Source organism: Nerophis lumbriciformis, linkage group LG11 (genome assembly GCF_033978685.3).
Source record: "Nerophis lumbriciformis linkage group LG11, RoL_Nlum_v2.1, whole genome shotgun sequence".
NCBI classification, from domain to species: domain Eukaryota; kingdom Metazoa; phylum Chordata; class Actinopteri; order Syngnathiformes; family Syngnathidae; genus Nerophis; species Nerophis lumbriciformis.
Window position 1 is genome coordinate 5550828 of NC_084558.2, and position 16454 is coordinate 5567281.

At 36.7% G+C, this 16454-nt stretch overlaps 1 protein-coding gene across 1 annotated transcript in view; it reads left to right on the forward strand.

The window, feature by feature from the left end:
- LOC133610889 (uncharacterized) overlaps positions 1-16454 on the forward strand; it is a 51432-nt gene that overhangs the window by 14112 nt on the left and 20866 nt on the right. The window contains exons 3-5 of the mRNA XM_061967612.1: positions 6398-6578; positions 11910-12049; positions 14155-14720. Of these exons, the coding sequence (XP_061823596.1) occupies positions 6398-6578; positions 11910-12049; positions 14155-14720 (887 nt within the window). The remainder of the gene's footprint in view (positions 1-6397; positions 6579-11909; positions 12050-14154; positions 14721-16454) is intronic.

A 16454-nucleotide genomic window follows, 5' to 3' on the forward strand; every position in this document is an offset into this window, starting at 1 on the left:
AACAATTAACTTTCACTTTAATCATACTATCATTGTTGTGTTATTAAGCAAAATAAGCAATACTTTTACTTTTGTTGAAATGTTTACACTGTACACTTTTTTGTATTGGATGTTTAGCTTTATTTTTGCACATTTTAGCAAATAAGCAATACTTTTACTTTTGTTGAAATGTTTACACTTGTTACAGAATATTTCCGTTTTGCACTTTTTTGTATTGGATGTTTATCTTTATTTTTGCACATTTTAAAGCAAAATAAGCAATACTTTTACTTTTGAAATGCTTATACTCTTCCAGAATATTAAGATTTTCACTGGATGTTTACTTTTATATTTGCACATTAAAAAGCAAATAAGCTACTTTTAATTTTGTTAAATGTTAAAAGTTTTAAATGTTTACATTGTTACAGAATATTTTGTCATGTTGTTGTCAATGTTGACTGAGTGGCCATACTTTTTTTTTTGTAAATAAAAGCCATGCCTTTTGAAAAAACTGGCCTACATTTATTTTTTCCTCTTCATTTTAAATAATAAAAAAAAATCGGTAAAAGGAAAAATAATCTATAGATTAATCGAAAAAATAATCTATAGATTAACCTATTAATCGAAAAAATAATCTATAGATTAATCGATAGAAAAATAATCGTTAGCTGCAGCCCTAATGCACATACACATATATATATATATATATATATATATGTATGTGTATATGTGTATATATATGTGTGTGTATACTGTAGTATATATAGATATATATTACTCACGCACTAATTGACTAAAAGAGTGCGCACTCGCCGTACGCTCACCCGACACTGTGGCGAGAGCGTGATGATGTCACGTTATCGATGGGAAAATGCATTTTTAGACAATATGATTTGCCTGAGCGGCTAGGAGACCCCGATAGTAGCAAGCGTTATAAAATAGATTAGAAAGGACAAATAAATAAAAAAAAACTTGAGACTTCCGTAGTTTGGGGACCTCTGATCTAAACTTTATGACTGCCGGGTATTTTTTTTCTATATTTTTTTTGTAATATTTTTAGAATGTGTTTGTTCTATTTTTGGCCAAAGCAAGACAAAGAAAATAATCTGAAGTTGTCTTTATTTTTTTGTCTTAATGCCATCATTTTAATAGTCCTTTCACGTGTACACAGATGTATCCCTCCATGCAGCCCCTGAGCTCAAATGAGTTGGATACCCCTGATGTACAGTATTACAGTATATGTAACAGCTGCAGCAGAAAGAGGGCAGCATACAATAGAGAGTAGATCCAGCAGAAAATAGACATTATAAACAAAGAGAGGAAGCAAACATAGAAGCGGTCGGACAAATAAAAAAAAAAAACTTGAGACTTCCCGCGAGCTGGATTTTGGAAGCTGGCGGGCCGCAATTGGCCCGCGGCCCGTAGTTTGGGGACCCCTTCTGTACACACTTCAAATACAATACTCAGGAATAGTCAGTATTAAGAGTGCACAAAAAAATTTATTCGGATCCGAATCGCGATTTTTAGTCATCCCGGCGAGCTGCTGCTATGTCGCCTCTGAGTTGGTGAAAGTACATTTTAGATTATAAATCATGCCTCTCACCTGGATATCAGACTGATGTGGACACAAACCAAGAAGTTGGTCAACTTTGACATTCAGCTTATACCCTGAGATGGTGAGAAAGACAATAAAAAAATGCTCACTTTGGGCCATTTAAAAAAAAAAAAAAAAAGTTTACCTCCGGGTGGATTATGATCATAGTTTATCTAAACGAGAAGATGTGAACATCCCATCAGTCGTCATCCCAGTGAGAGCAGACATTGTACAGTAAATTATTATTTTATTATGTTCGTAGTTTGTATTTCTTTTTCAGTACTTAGCAATAGTGCTACTTGCTGGATCTGTTTAGCACACAGCTTCTAAAACTTGTCGTTCATCCTCGTTGGTGAAGCCAATGGTTAAATTAGAGCCGCTTAAGAAGCTTGATGATCTGATTAGTCGACTAATCTTTAAAATAGTCTGTGACAAGTCCACTGTAAGAAGTAATCATTAGTTGCAGCTAGGGCTGCAACAACTAATGGATTAAATCGATTAAAATTGATTATAAAAATAGTTGGCGATTAATTTAATCTTCGATTCGTTGGATCTATGCTATGCGCATGCGCAGAGGCAATTTTTTAATTATTTTTCTTTGACATTTTTTTAATTTTAATTTTTTGTTTTTTATAAACCTTTATTTATAAACTGCAACATGTACAAACAGCTGAGAAACAATAATCAAAATAAGTATTGGGCCAGTATGCTGTTTTTTTTCAATAAAATACTGGAAAGGATAGAAATGTAGTTTGTCTCTTTTATCCGATTACTAATCGATTAATCGAAGTAATAATCGACAGATTAATCGATTATGAAATTAATCGTTAGTTGCAGCCCTAGTTGCAGCCTTACTAACTAGCAAAATAAACCGTGTTGTCAGACCGGACAATTGACGTTTCAACCCTCGGTGCATCTGCTGTATCACAACATGCTACTTTAGCCGCTAACAAAACAACTAGCCAGTCACCACGGATTTCATTTCAGCATATAAATACATGTACATCATTGCAAATGAACCCACAATTCTATTGCTCGATGCTGTGCTCATTTATGTTGATAGTGTTGTCATGTTTAGGGGACGTGCTGGCATGAAATCAAAACAAAAACACACGCAAGTGATGAAAAATACTTTGAATGCCAGTCGCCATTTGATGAGTTCTGCACATACTTGCTGCATTCCATTTGTATTTTTTTTTACATTTCTGATACATTTTGAATATAAATTAATACATCATTCAGTTTATGCCAAACCACCTTTTAAACACTGCAATTTAAGGGAAAAAAAAGATTGTAAGAAATTGGAGGAAATATATATTTTTTAATTTGGGAATTATTCTAAATTGTTTTTTGGTTTTTAATTGTGGACACATTGACTTTCTCAGGGACTCGTCAAATTGCTATCTGTGGATATACAGGGACTCGCTACATTGAAAACCTATCGACATCTCTGAACTTGCTGTTTAGCTTCCTGTGTTGTTGTAGTAGTAGTCAAGCCTACTCAGTGGCCTAGTGGTTAGAGTGTCCTCCCTGAGATGGATAGGTTGTGAGTAGGGATGATGTTTGATAATAAATTATCGAGTTCGAGCCCATTATCGAATCCTCTTATCGGACCGATTCCTTATCGATTCTCTTATCGAATCCAGATAGGTTGTTGTATATGGAAAAAAACAATATTTGGTTTAACAAAAGCTCACTTTTATTTTATAAGAAAAAAATAAAAATAAAATCAATAAATAAATATTGACAGTTACCCCCCTAAAAAAATAAAATAAATAAATATTGACTGTTGTTACCCAAAGTATATTAAGTGGGATTTTTCAGAGAAACAAATATATACAGTAACACAAAAACAACCTGTCTCTGTGATCACTATAGGTGAATAGCCATGCCTTGAGGCATTTTTTCCGGTCCATTATTTTTGCTGCTCGTGTGTAGCTCAGTCTAATGACTGAGCTACGTCATTTCCTGTGATGTTCCAAAGGGCATTTCTTGTGGGACGGGATTCGTTCCCAGGGATTCGAATAAAGAACCAACTCTTTTTCTTTACTACAGTGGCCTCGATAACGGGAACCGGTTCTCAAAAAGGGATTCGAGTCCATGGAATCGGTTCTTTTCTTATCGAACGGTTCTTTTCTTATCGAACCGGTTTCGAACATCATCCCTAGTTGTGAGTTCAAACCCCGGCCGAGTCATACCAAAGACTATACAAATTGGGACTCATTACCTCCCTGCTTGGCACTCAGCATTAAGGTTTGGAATTGGGGGTTAAATCACCAAAAATTATTCCCGGGCGCGGCCACCGCTGCTGCTCACTGCTCCCTTCGCCTCCCAGGGGGTGAACAAGGGGATGGGTCAAATGCAGAGAATAATTTCGCCACACGTAGTGTGTGTGTGACAATCATTGGTACTTAACTTTAGTAGCAGTAGTAGCAGTAATAGTAGTAGTAGTAGTGAACAATGGTGATCAAAGTGCCAGCCAGATGGTTGTTTGCGCCGGAACTAATTGGTACGGACCGTCAGTCTTTTTTATTATACGCAGGAGGGAAAAACAGAAAACTACATACTGGAAATAATTTATTTAAAAAAGCTGATCATGATGGGCCGGTGTGGTGGGTAGAGCGACCGTGCCAGAAACTTGAGGGTTCTCGGTTCGCTCCCCGGCTCTTGCCATCCAAATCACTGCCGTTGTGTCCTTGGGCAAGACACTTCACCCTTGCCCTCAGTGCCGCTCACACTGGTGAATGAATGATGGGTGGTGGTCGAAGGGGCCGCAGGCGCAAATTGGCAGCCACGCTTCCGTCAGTCTACCCCAGGGCAGCTGTGGCTACAAATGTAGCTTACCACCACCAGTGACTGAATGATGGGTTCTCACTTCTCTGTGAAGCGCTTTGAGTGTCTAGAAAAGCGCTTTATAAATCTAATCCATTATTATTATTATTATTATTATTATTATTATCAACCCCTGTTGCCTTTGACGCAAGGTTTTCTGGAGGTGCAAGTCAACGCCAAAAACCCCTCTTTCCTTCCCCCTCCCTAGCCATAATACAAGCACAACGTCTCCCTAGTCATATTACATTCCAAAGAACTCAAGGTTAACACACACAGTTTACTTGCTGACAGAGCATCAAGAGAAGAAATGGAAAACACGAGCTGTTTTCAAATATGACTAAGAAATGAAAGAAGTACAACTTAAATTCGGATATATGTAAATATCTGCCTCCGACAAGGTGCAAGTCAAGATCCACTAGAGGGTGTAGCATGTAATCCAAGTTATATAAAACTAAAATTGGGGATGTTCAGATTAGGATTTTATGTTGCCGATTCCGATCATTCATGAGTGAGATCGGCCGATGCGAATACAAATACCGATCATAATTTTTCAATGTAGTCTATTTATGGTGAGTGTAGCAATATCAACACAATATTCAAAGTTGTATTCTAGTTCCTTATTCTCTTGTATTACATACAATTGTTTGAACAAAACAAAGTCAATAGTATACAATAACTAAAGACAATCAAAAAGTACTATAATTACTACTCTTTTAAATCATTAGGGTTTTTTTGCCCTCAAAGTCCTCCTGTGTCCAGAGAATTATTCCCTAAGTTTGTAAACATTAACAAACACAATAGGGTTGCAAAGTATACCGGTATTAGTATATTACAGCAAAACTAATGAATCATATTTGGTACTATACCGCCTCTGAAAAGTACCAACGCCATTGGTGGATCGACACCTAACATCCACTGTAATGATACCAAGTACAGTAGGGTATCTAGCCGATACTACTATGATTACGTCAATATTTTTTGGCAACACATCTCCTTTCGTTTTTTTTAAAATTTACATTATGTTTATAAACTCAGGAAATATGTCCCTGGACACATGAGGACTTTGAATATAACCAATGTATGATCCTGTAACTACTTGGTATCGGATTGTTACCTAAATTTGTGGTATCATCCAAAAACTGATGTAAAGTATCAAACAACAGAAGAATAAGTGATTATTACATTTTAACAGAAGTGTAGATAGAACATGTTAAAAGAGAAAGTAAGCAAATATTAACAGTTGATGAACAAGTAGATTACTAATTCATTTTCTACTAGTTGTCTTTAATAATGTTGACAAAATAATAGAATGACAAATGACACAATATGTTACTGCATATGTCAGCAGCTAAATTAGGAGCCTTTGTTTTCTTACTTACTAATAAAAGACAAGTTGTCTCGTATGTTCACGAGACAAACTTTCAATAAGAAACATATGTGTAATGTACTGTAAGATTTTTTGTTAAAATAAAGCCAATAATGCAATTGTTTGTGCTCCCCTTTTATTTAGAAAAGTACCGAAAAGTATTGAAATAATTTTGGAACCGGTACCGGTACCAAAATATTGGTTTCGGGACAACCCTAAAACACAACAAAGAAATTATTGAGAAAATAAAGATATAATCACTCTAGTATCGATCATGCACTGATACTACCCTTGGTATCCACACCATTAATTTATTGATCGATCAACGTAGCACCAACAGTAGCTATTATTATCCTTTATCTAGACTCTTATTCATCTACTTGTTAATGTACTGTTAATAGCAGCTTACTTTTTTAGCTGTTCCATCTATACTTCTTAAAGTTTACTAAGCACCTATGTATTGGTGTTGTTTAAAGCCAGCTTAGCGGTTAGCTCGGCTATTATAGCAGGCTTGGCTTTACTCAGTGTGTAACATCGGCATTAAAAGTCATGTGCTTTTTCAGGAAAATTGTCCAATACGGATTGGTGGCCGATCATACCAATGTGATGATTCTTCTTTATTTCAGGCGATGAGTCCGGAGCAGTGGCCATATACAGCGGCAGGAGCACAGATTTCCCTGTGGGCAGTCCTCTAAGTCAAATCCAGCCTCTGGACTCCTTTGTGTTTGTCGGCCCTGGAAATAAACCAAGTGCCAACCTCACAGAGACCCTCATCCCAGGCAGGGAGCCTTATCAGCTCAGCAGCAGGCAAGGAATTGTACACACGTGTGCTTGTCAGTCCAAATTTGGTGATTATTTGGCAAAACACCCTTAAGTCAGAGCGGGTGTTTTGTAGCATTCAACCCCAACTAATGGGGTTTAATAACCGTGTCACCCTGCGGTGTTTTTTTTGTTGGATAAATAGTTATACTGAAAAGTCAGAGTTGGATGTTTTTGTACATGTTCACTGTTTTGAGTGCAAAAGGGATATCGAGGTGTGTATGATTGTACAAGCTACACTAGTCACTTGTCAGAGAACAGTGTTTGTTGTGTAGCAATGCTATACAGTCACCCCTCGCCACATCGCAATTGACATATTGTGGATTTGTCACATTGCGGATTTTATATATTTTTTTAAGGTATATTAATACAATTTTTGGCCTAAATTTGTCACGTTCGGGTAGCAGTGGTCGTGATCCCTAAATGCTGAAGGACAGGAAGCTGCGTGCTGGTAAGATGATTATCAGTGGCGGGCCGTGCGTTTCCCACCTAGGCCTTCAGTGATGTCCTGTGTCTAATGATTACCTCTCAAAATACCATAATTGAGATCACCACATGACCATTGCTGGAGAAATCCTATACAGAAACACATTTACGCAATACTGGGCATTGAATTACCACCAACAGTGTACAAAACGGGTTATTTTCATTTAAAAATCAATAAACCCGCATCAGCAATTAAAGCACATCTTAGGTGGTACTGTCATAATTCAAATTGCAAAAAACATTAAACGTGAAAGAATAAAGAAATAAAATATCTGAACTCAACATTTGTAGAACCCATTCGAGCTTCCGGGGTTAGCCAACATGGTCTCACAAGATGTAGTTTCTCTTTAAATATCCTTTTTGAAAATGGCTTTGCAAATATATGTGTTGTCTTGTCTAATCATAAAAGATGCAGACGAGGCGTGTTGGTTGAGTTCTTAAAGTTTACTCCACAGCGTGCTCATCAAAAACATCCCGCTGCCGGCATGTCAACTTTCAACAACCTAAACGGGTCTACTGCGCATGCCTTTCACTACTGTGGCATGCTGGGTAATGGAGTTCTTATGTTACCTAGCTCATAACATCACAATATATATCTGCCTTAGGCCAGCTAGAAGCCCTTACTGACAATCTGTCTGTCAAATGTTTGTGTCCGTTCACTGACGCCCGCATTCTTTATTCTGAAGGCCCGGGCAGATTTTGTACAGCATGGCGACATAAGATAGCTGAATTCTGATTGGATAAAAACTCTAACCTAAAAACAACAGCACTGGAAGGAGTATAATATGACATGAAGAGAATATTAATATGTTTGGATATTTAGGCAAAATTAAAATTATGATAATGATTTTTGGTTATGTTAGACAAGCAGAGAAGGCCTTTGCTGGCCCTGACGGCACACCACTGATTATTATTTAATTCTTAAAAAATTCAAAGTACAAAAAGGTAGCATCGCTGGGAAGCGCACGTAGGGCTAAAGGCAAAACGTAGGTCTCTTGATAGCAAACCAACATGAAACAAAGCACTAGCGTAAAGCTAACAAGAACACATAGTAGTCGCTAGTGGCAAACACTGAACCTTCCCCTAAAGGCAGGCTGACACGGGTGTTTAAAGCTCTCTGATCAGCAATCACGAGCAGGTGAGCTTCCTGTTCACTAATCAAAGGCAGGTGAAAGTAATCAAAGCTCCTAGCAACAAAAAAGTAAACAAAGAGAGGAAAGAAGTGCTGGAAACAGAACTAAACTAAATTGTATATTTGTTATATATTGTATATATTATATAAAAATATAATATAATATATGAGTATATACTGTATTATAAACTGTATATATAATATGAAAATATTACATATGTTATATTTTATATTGCTATTTTGGTAAATTTTTGGTCTACTTAATACCTGCATTATCCTGTCCATCCTTACCCTTCCATTCGATCCGCGCTTCCACCATCTTAGTCACTGCCGTTGTGTCCTTGGGCAAAATACTTTACCCACCTGCTCCCAGTGCCACCCACACTGGTTTGAATGTAACTTAGATAATGGGTTTCACTATGTAAAGTGCTTTGAGTCACTAGAGAAAAGCGCTATATAAATATAATTGACTAATTGACTGACTGTAATCAGCAAATATTATGATCATTAAAAAAACTTAATTTGTTTCTTAGAGGCGAGTGTAGACACACAGAGACGCTATTACCGGGAAACAAATCAAATTAATTCAACAAAATATGTAAAAAAGATATGATATTTCTTAGCCACTATCCTAATACAGTATAGTACTTACAAAAGAGACACAAGTGTGAGAAAATAAGATAACTGGACAGCACAGCTCAGCGTAATTTTTTAAACAATTTTTAATGAAATTTTTTTATTAAACAGTTAACATTCATTAACACATTTGAACACATGCAAAAAAAAAATGGTACTGGTATTGATTCTCAGTTACTGGGAATTGGTACCGTATCAATTCAAATGTGAAAGGTATCCATTCCTATATGAACATAATGAATAATCCAATTATTATTGAGAACCACTCCTAAAACCGGGCATGAAATTATACATTTAAGGCAAAAATCCCCAATAACTTAATTATATACACAACTGAACTTTAATTAATGTTATTGCTAATTTTTATTTACTGTTTACTGTTTTCCTAAAAAAAAAAAAAAATAGAGTTTGGCCAAGACGTTTGCACAGTTTTTATTGCAAATGGCAATAAAAACTGTTGTTGTACTAACAAGTGTACTTAAGTTTCATGTTCCTGTTAAAAATGAATCATCATTTTTCAAGACTTCTAACATTGCAACATATTTATTTCTGTTATTGATAGTCAACTTGTGACCACTGTTCCTCTTTGCACACTTCTCACTCTTCCTTAAAGGGGCTGTTTGCAACTTCCTCACAGTAACATTTTTCAAAGCAGAAAATATAACAAGAACACTACCGGTTAACTTACGTTGCCTTTAGTGGTTTGAAAGAACACATTAATTTGACAATTGTCTTTATTTCTCACAATAACAAACTTTACGTAATACATTTTTACCGGCCCGTAATAAAACGTTTGGTGTTTACGGCGGTCACTCACCCGGTCTTGTCACACGTATGCGGAGGAAGCTCGTGTACACATGAATACATACAAAAACAGTCTAAGGCAGGGGTGTCACACGGACAGCCCGCAAACAGGTTTTATCCGGCCCGCGTGATGAGTTTGCCAAGTATAAAAATGAGCTGCTTTATAATTTTTTGGAACGAAAAAAACTGCTGTTCTAAATGTGTCCACTGGATGTCACAATAGAAATTCTGTTAGGCAAGCAAACGGTCAAGAAAGAGGTATACAGTAAAGGGGGACTGTGGCTCCTCCTCCTCGACCCACATGAAACTTAAAACCTGCCGTTTTATGTCACCCTGTTTTTAGCCCATGAGAAAAGTGAACTTAACCATTTTGAGAATGTTTTTACCTCCGTTTTTTTACAGTTTGTTGCGTTAGCTCTGGATTGATACGTGGACATGACAAAGGAGGTATTTGATACCTAGAAGAGTTTACATATTGGGTTTTTTGTTCAATCCCAGAAAGACTCTGATTTACAGTTTAATCCTGGCTTTGTGGATACACTGAGACGAAGTCTAAGCTCAATTTCCTCAGAATTTTCGACAAATTTGAAATGTTTTGTCCATAGGATTGTTTGTGATTTGTACGTTTTCAGAACGTGCTTGTTCTATTTTTTGGCCAAAGTAAAACAAAGAAAACAACCTGAAGTTGTCTTTATTCTGAAGTTATCATGCCATGATTTTACCATTGGTAATCTGAGTTATTATGCAGAAATATGGGGAAATAACTTCAAAAGTACACTTCACTCGCTAATCGTGTTACAAAAAAGGTCAGTTAGAATGATAAATCATGTTGGATATAGAGAACATACAGACACTGTATTTATTGAATGAAACATGTTGAAATTCAATGACTTGGTGCTTTTGTACGCAGCTAAAACAAAGAAAACAACCTGAAGTTGTCTTTATTTTTAAGTTATCATGCCATGATTTTATCATTCTGGCCCACTTGGGAATAGATTTCCCTCCATGCGGCCCCCGAGCTAAAATGAGTTTGACACCCCTGGTCTAAGGAAATCAACAAATTGCAGTCATGTTGTTGTTATGATAGAACAACGCTCATTCATGAGCTGGGATATACTGTGTAAAATACATTGGAAAGTTGCCGCCCTCTAAGGATCTGGGTAAATGTTGCAAACAGCACCTTTAAATGTAACACACTTGTGTTCTCAGGCTAACTCTCGCTTTAGTGCGTTTTTGTGTTGCGGTAGAATCATGAGGACTGTCGTTTGGTATTGTGTCATGTTGTCATCAAGTCGTTTAAATGAACTGAGTTTTTATTTGCTTTGCTTTGCTGGCATTGTTGCTCAAGTTTATTACAACAGGGGTGTCCAAAGTGCGGCTCAGGGGCCATTTTTTAACGGCCTGCGGCACAATCGTTAGCATTCTAATGATAGCGTGCTAGCTTTTATGCAGATTTTGCAGGTCCACACCTCAGTGTCAAATATTTTGTTACTTGACTAATGATACCTTTTAGCATGCTAACCTTAACAGGCTAGCATTTAAAAATAAGTATGTACACATCTCAGAGTAATATATTTTGGTACTTAACGCATGTTACAGTTATTATTTTAGCATACCATGCGAGCTATTTTTAGCTAATTTAGCAGGTATACACCTCAGTGTCATCATATATTTTGGTATTTCACTAATGCTAACGATAAGCAGGCAATTGTTAGCATGTTATCATACTACTGTTCGCATGCTAGCTTTTTTTAGCTCATTTTGCTCATATTTTTTGTTATCTAATGCTCTATGGTAAGCATGCTAATTGTTAGCATTTCGGTTCTGCTTTGCATTTTTGGCATTCACACAAAATTTATATCAAATGGTCATCGCATCCTTTGATTTGTCAGTCAGTGAAAAAAGTTTGGCCACCCCTGCACTACAGAATCACAATATTTTCTAATTTTTTATTTATTCGATTTTTTTGTAGTTTAGTCCTAATTAACTATGCTATTTACGACATATTGTATTTATATCTTACTCTATTTACGTTATTATGTACATACTATCAGTCTTGTGGTACTCATTGGGCTAAATCTGGGCCTCAGCACTACATTTCGTGCTATCTAATGTGTCTCGTGTGCTGGTATGAAAATAAAGTTCCTTAAATCTTTAATTGTAAATTCTGCATACATACACATACACATATATTATGTCATATTGAAATATTATAAAATTGGTTTGCATTCAATCATTGTATTGATTTTCCTTTATTTTAGTTTGAAAGAGGGAGGCTTCTACCTCAGTCGTTGTGGTGTGGCCACGTGGACCAGAGATCCCGGTGTCTTCTGGGAGGCCCCGCAGACCCCGGGGCAGCCCAACCAGTGCCCCTGGCCAAAAATCTGCCCTCACAGCATGGGTGAGTTTAGTTTTCAAACGTACTGCTATCTATATAAATTTATGTATATATATGTATAGATATGTGTGTGTGTATATATATATATATATATATATATGTATGTATGTATGTATGTATGTATATGTACAGTATATGTGTATATATATATATATATATATATATATATATATATATATATATACATACATATATGCATATATTGCAGTCATTAAAGTGTTAAAAACAAGTCATATATTTTTTTATTATTTTACTTTCAACACTTTAATATTTTTATATCGATCCGTTGAGATAAAGTTTTTTTTGTGGATGTTTTATGTTTTTTTTTGTCAAATAAAAACATTTTTTTTGATGGCTAAAACACAAAATGTGCAATATTTTACCCCCCAAAATGTTCAAAGTGGAATATTTGATGTGAAGTAATTGGAGCCTTAAATAGATAATTAATTAAACACATTGCTTTAACACATCATTATTATTTTTGGAGCAATGACAAAAACAAAATCGCACTAAAGGTCTTGGGTATCCAAAAGGGCCCCACTCATAAAAGTGGTAAAAATAAGTCATATATCAATATATATTATTTTTATTTTCAACGCTTAAATCTTTAGATCAACTTCAGATCTGTCGATTATAAGTTTTTTGTTGTTGTTTTTTTTGTTATGTTTTCCTATGTTTAATGCTCTCTTCTCAAAGAAAACCTTGTTTTTTATAACACAATATATGCAATATTTCCCCCCAAAAATGAAATATTTAATGTGAAGTACTGGAGCCTTAAATAGGTCAATAATTCGTAACAATATTGATTTTGATTCATACCAACAGTGATTTTGATGCATTGTTATTTTTGAGCAATGACAGTTACAATGTAAAAAACTGCCTGCATGGCAGCTTTGTATTGTCAGTCAATATTGCAACATTTTCTCGTTACGTTACATCAGTTTGCTCTTTTATTCCAATTTTTATGTTTTTCCTCTGTAAGAGTATTTTTCAAATGTGCTGAAGGTCACACTTTGGAGCCCCATCGCCTAACCCAACCCCGAATTGATTAATTTCTTAATTGGGTGGTTGCAGATCTAACACATAGTAAGCAATAATAATAATAATAATAATTATAATAATTGTATAAATAGTAATAATAACAATTTTAATAGTAGTTATAGCAATAATGATAATAATAATAACGAAGGGAATAAGCGGTAGAAAATGGATGGATGGATAGTTGTAATAATAGTAGTAGGAGTAGTAATAGGAGTAGTAGTAGTAATAATACAAATTATCATTCTAATAATTGTAGTAGTAGTAGTACTAATACATCATAATAGTAGTAGTAATAACATTAGTAGTACTAATGCTTCTGCAATTACTACTACAGAAATAATAGTAGTGATAAGAATAATAATTCTAATAATATTAGTAGTAATACTGCTGCTATTGCTACCACTAAAATAGTAGTATTGATAATTCTAATAATTGTAGCAATACTAATAATAATAATAGTAGTAATAGTAATAATAATAATAATGTTATTGTAATAATAGTAGTAGTAATAGTAATGATAATTATAAAACCAGGGTGTACCCCGCCTCCTGCCCGAATGCAGCTGAGATAGGCTCCAGCACCCCCCGCGACCCCAAAAAGGGACAAGCGATAGAAAATGGATGGAAGGATAGTAGTAATAATACTAATAATAATTCTAATAATAGTAGTGGCAGTAGTAGTAGTAATAATTATAATGTAATAAATTAAATAAATATTAAAATAATACAGAAAATGATGAATCATGAAAATTATTAAAACCGACAACAGCAGACTTTCTTCTCTGATTCTGGAAGCTTCTCCAAGGTGATGACAGGTGTCACTTTTAGATGTCACCACTTTTAAAACATTTTTTTTTATCTGTCCTGTCCAGCCACTCAGACACATCATATTGTTGATGTAGACGATCCATATCTTGCTGTACACATTTACTTTAGAAAGGAGAAGTGTTGGATACTTCTCTTGTTGCCTTATTTGTATTTGACTTTATTAAATGGATTTATATTAATGTTTAGCAACCTGTTGTTGCTAAAAGTGGAACTATTAGCGTTGTCTAAATGTGTTTGTAGTTCCAGGAGGAGGCGCAGATGCATCCCCACACCTCCCATCTTGGGGCAACAGTGACTTCCTCATCAATGAGCTCAACTCGGACTTGCCCGGCATCGCTGAGGACGGCGAGTACATCGAGCTGTGGCACCCCTCAGGACGCCGCGTCTCCCTGCAGGGCATCTGGATACTCCTTTTCAGCGCCCACAACAACAAACCCTACAGGGAGATTAGCCTCAGTGGACACTTCACCACCGCCAAGGGCTACTTCCTGTTGGGCAGCGACGGACTGGTGCCGGCGCCCTCTCTCCGCCTGCCTTCCAATACCATCCAGAACGGGCCGGACGCGGTGGCACTCTATCGCAGCCCCTATGGTGCGCCATCGGCACAACATCGAGGGATCCCCACCAAAGGACTCCTGGATGCCGTCGTATACCGACAGAGGGGGTTAGACAAGGACGCACAGGAGTTGAGTAAGGCGCTGACACCAGGACAGCTCCCCCTGCTGGAGGATCCACAAGTACTGCCTGGTGATGAGTCGCTAAGCCGCTGCAGAGGCCTTTACCCCTATGACCTGTCTGCGTTTTCTGTGAGTGTTTTTTGCTTCCCTTTTTTAGGAGTTAGTTTGTTTGTATCAATTAATTATATCAATCAAGTCATTTAAAATTACTTTTCTACAGTATTCTAAATCTCTGCAAATTCCAAAGAGTTAAAAGGAGGCTGAAACTGTCATTTACAGTCAGTTTCACCGTGAGAAGGAGCTAGAGAAGGACCACATTACATACATTCCGGTACATAAATATGTACATTTCAATGTTTGAAAAAAAAATTGTGAGCTGGGGCAGAGCTTGTTATTGCAGCAAGTGATATATTTCATTTCACAGAAAGTCTTCATCTGCCAGAATTTATGTTTAAAGGGGACCATTATCACCAGACTTATGTAAGCGTCAATATATACCTTGATGTTGCAGAAAAAAGACCATATATTTTTTTAACCGATTTCCGAACTCTAAATGGGTGAATTTTGGCGAATTAAACGCCTTTCTAATATTCGCTCTTGGAGCGATGACGTCACAACGTGGCGTCACATCGGGAAACAATCCGCTATTTTCTCAAACACCGAGTCAAATCAGCTCTGTTGTTTTCCGTTTTTTCGACTGTTTTCCGTACCTTGGAGACATCATGCCTCGTCGGTGTGTTGTCGGAGCGTGTAACAACACGAACAGGGACGGATTAAAGTTGCCCCAGTGGCCCAAAGATGCGAAAGTGGCAAGAAATTGGACGTTTGTTCCGCACACTTTACCGACGAAAGCTATGCTACGACAGAGATGGCAAGAATGTGTGGATATCCTGCGACACTCAAAGCAGATGCATTTCCAACGATAAAGTAAAAAAAATCTGCCGCCAGACCCCCATTGAATCTGCCGGAGTGTGTGACCAATTCAGGGACAAAGGACCTCGGTAGCACGGCAAGCAATGGCGGCAGTTTGTTCCCGCAGACGAGCGAGCTAAACCCCCTATCGACCCTAGCTTCCCTGGCCTGCTGACATCAACTCCAAAACTGGACAGATCAGCTTTCAGGAAAAGAGCGCGGATGAGGGTATGTCTACAGAATATATTAATTGATGAAAATTGGGCTGTCTGCACTCTCAAAGTGCATGTTGTTGCCAAATGTATTTCATTTGCTGTAAACCTAGTTCATAGTTGTTAGTTTCCTTTAATGCCAAACAAACACATACCAATTGTTGGTTAGAAGGCGATCGCCGAATTCGTCCTCGCTTTCTCCCGTGTCGCTGGCTGTCGTGTCGTTTTCGTCGGTTTCGCTTGCATACGGTTCAAACCGATATGGCTCAATAGCTTCAGTTTCTTCTTCAATTTCGTTTTCGCTACCTGCCTCCACACTACAACCATCTGTTTCAATACATTCGTAATCTGTTGAATCGCTTAAGCCGCTGAAATCCGAGTCTGAATCCGAGCTAATGTCGCTATAGCTTGCTGTTCTTTCCGCCATGTTTGTTTGTGTTGGCTTCACTATGTGACGTCACAGGAAAATGGACGGGTGTTTATAACGATGGTTAAAATCAGGCACTTTGAAGCTTATTTTAGGGATATTGCGTGATGGGTAAAATTTTGAAAAAAACTTCGAAAAATATATTAAGCCACTGGGAACTGATTTTTAATGGTTTTAACCATTATGAAATTGTGATAATGTTCCCCTTTAATGTTGTTGTTTATAACGAACCAATAAAATTCAATTTAAAAAGAAAAATACACAAAAATATTTGCTGTTGAACAAGCTATTTTTACTTTGACCAATATGATG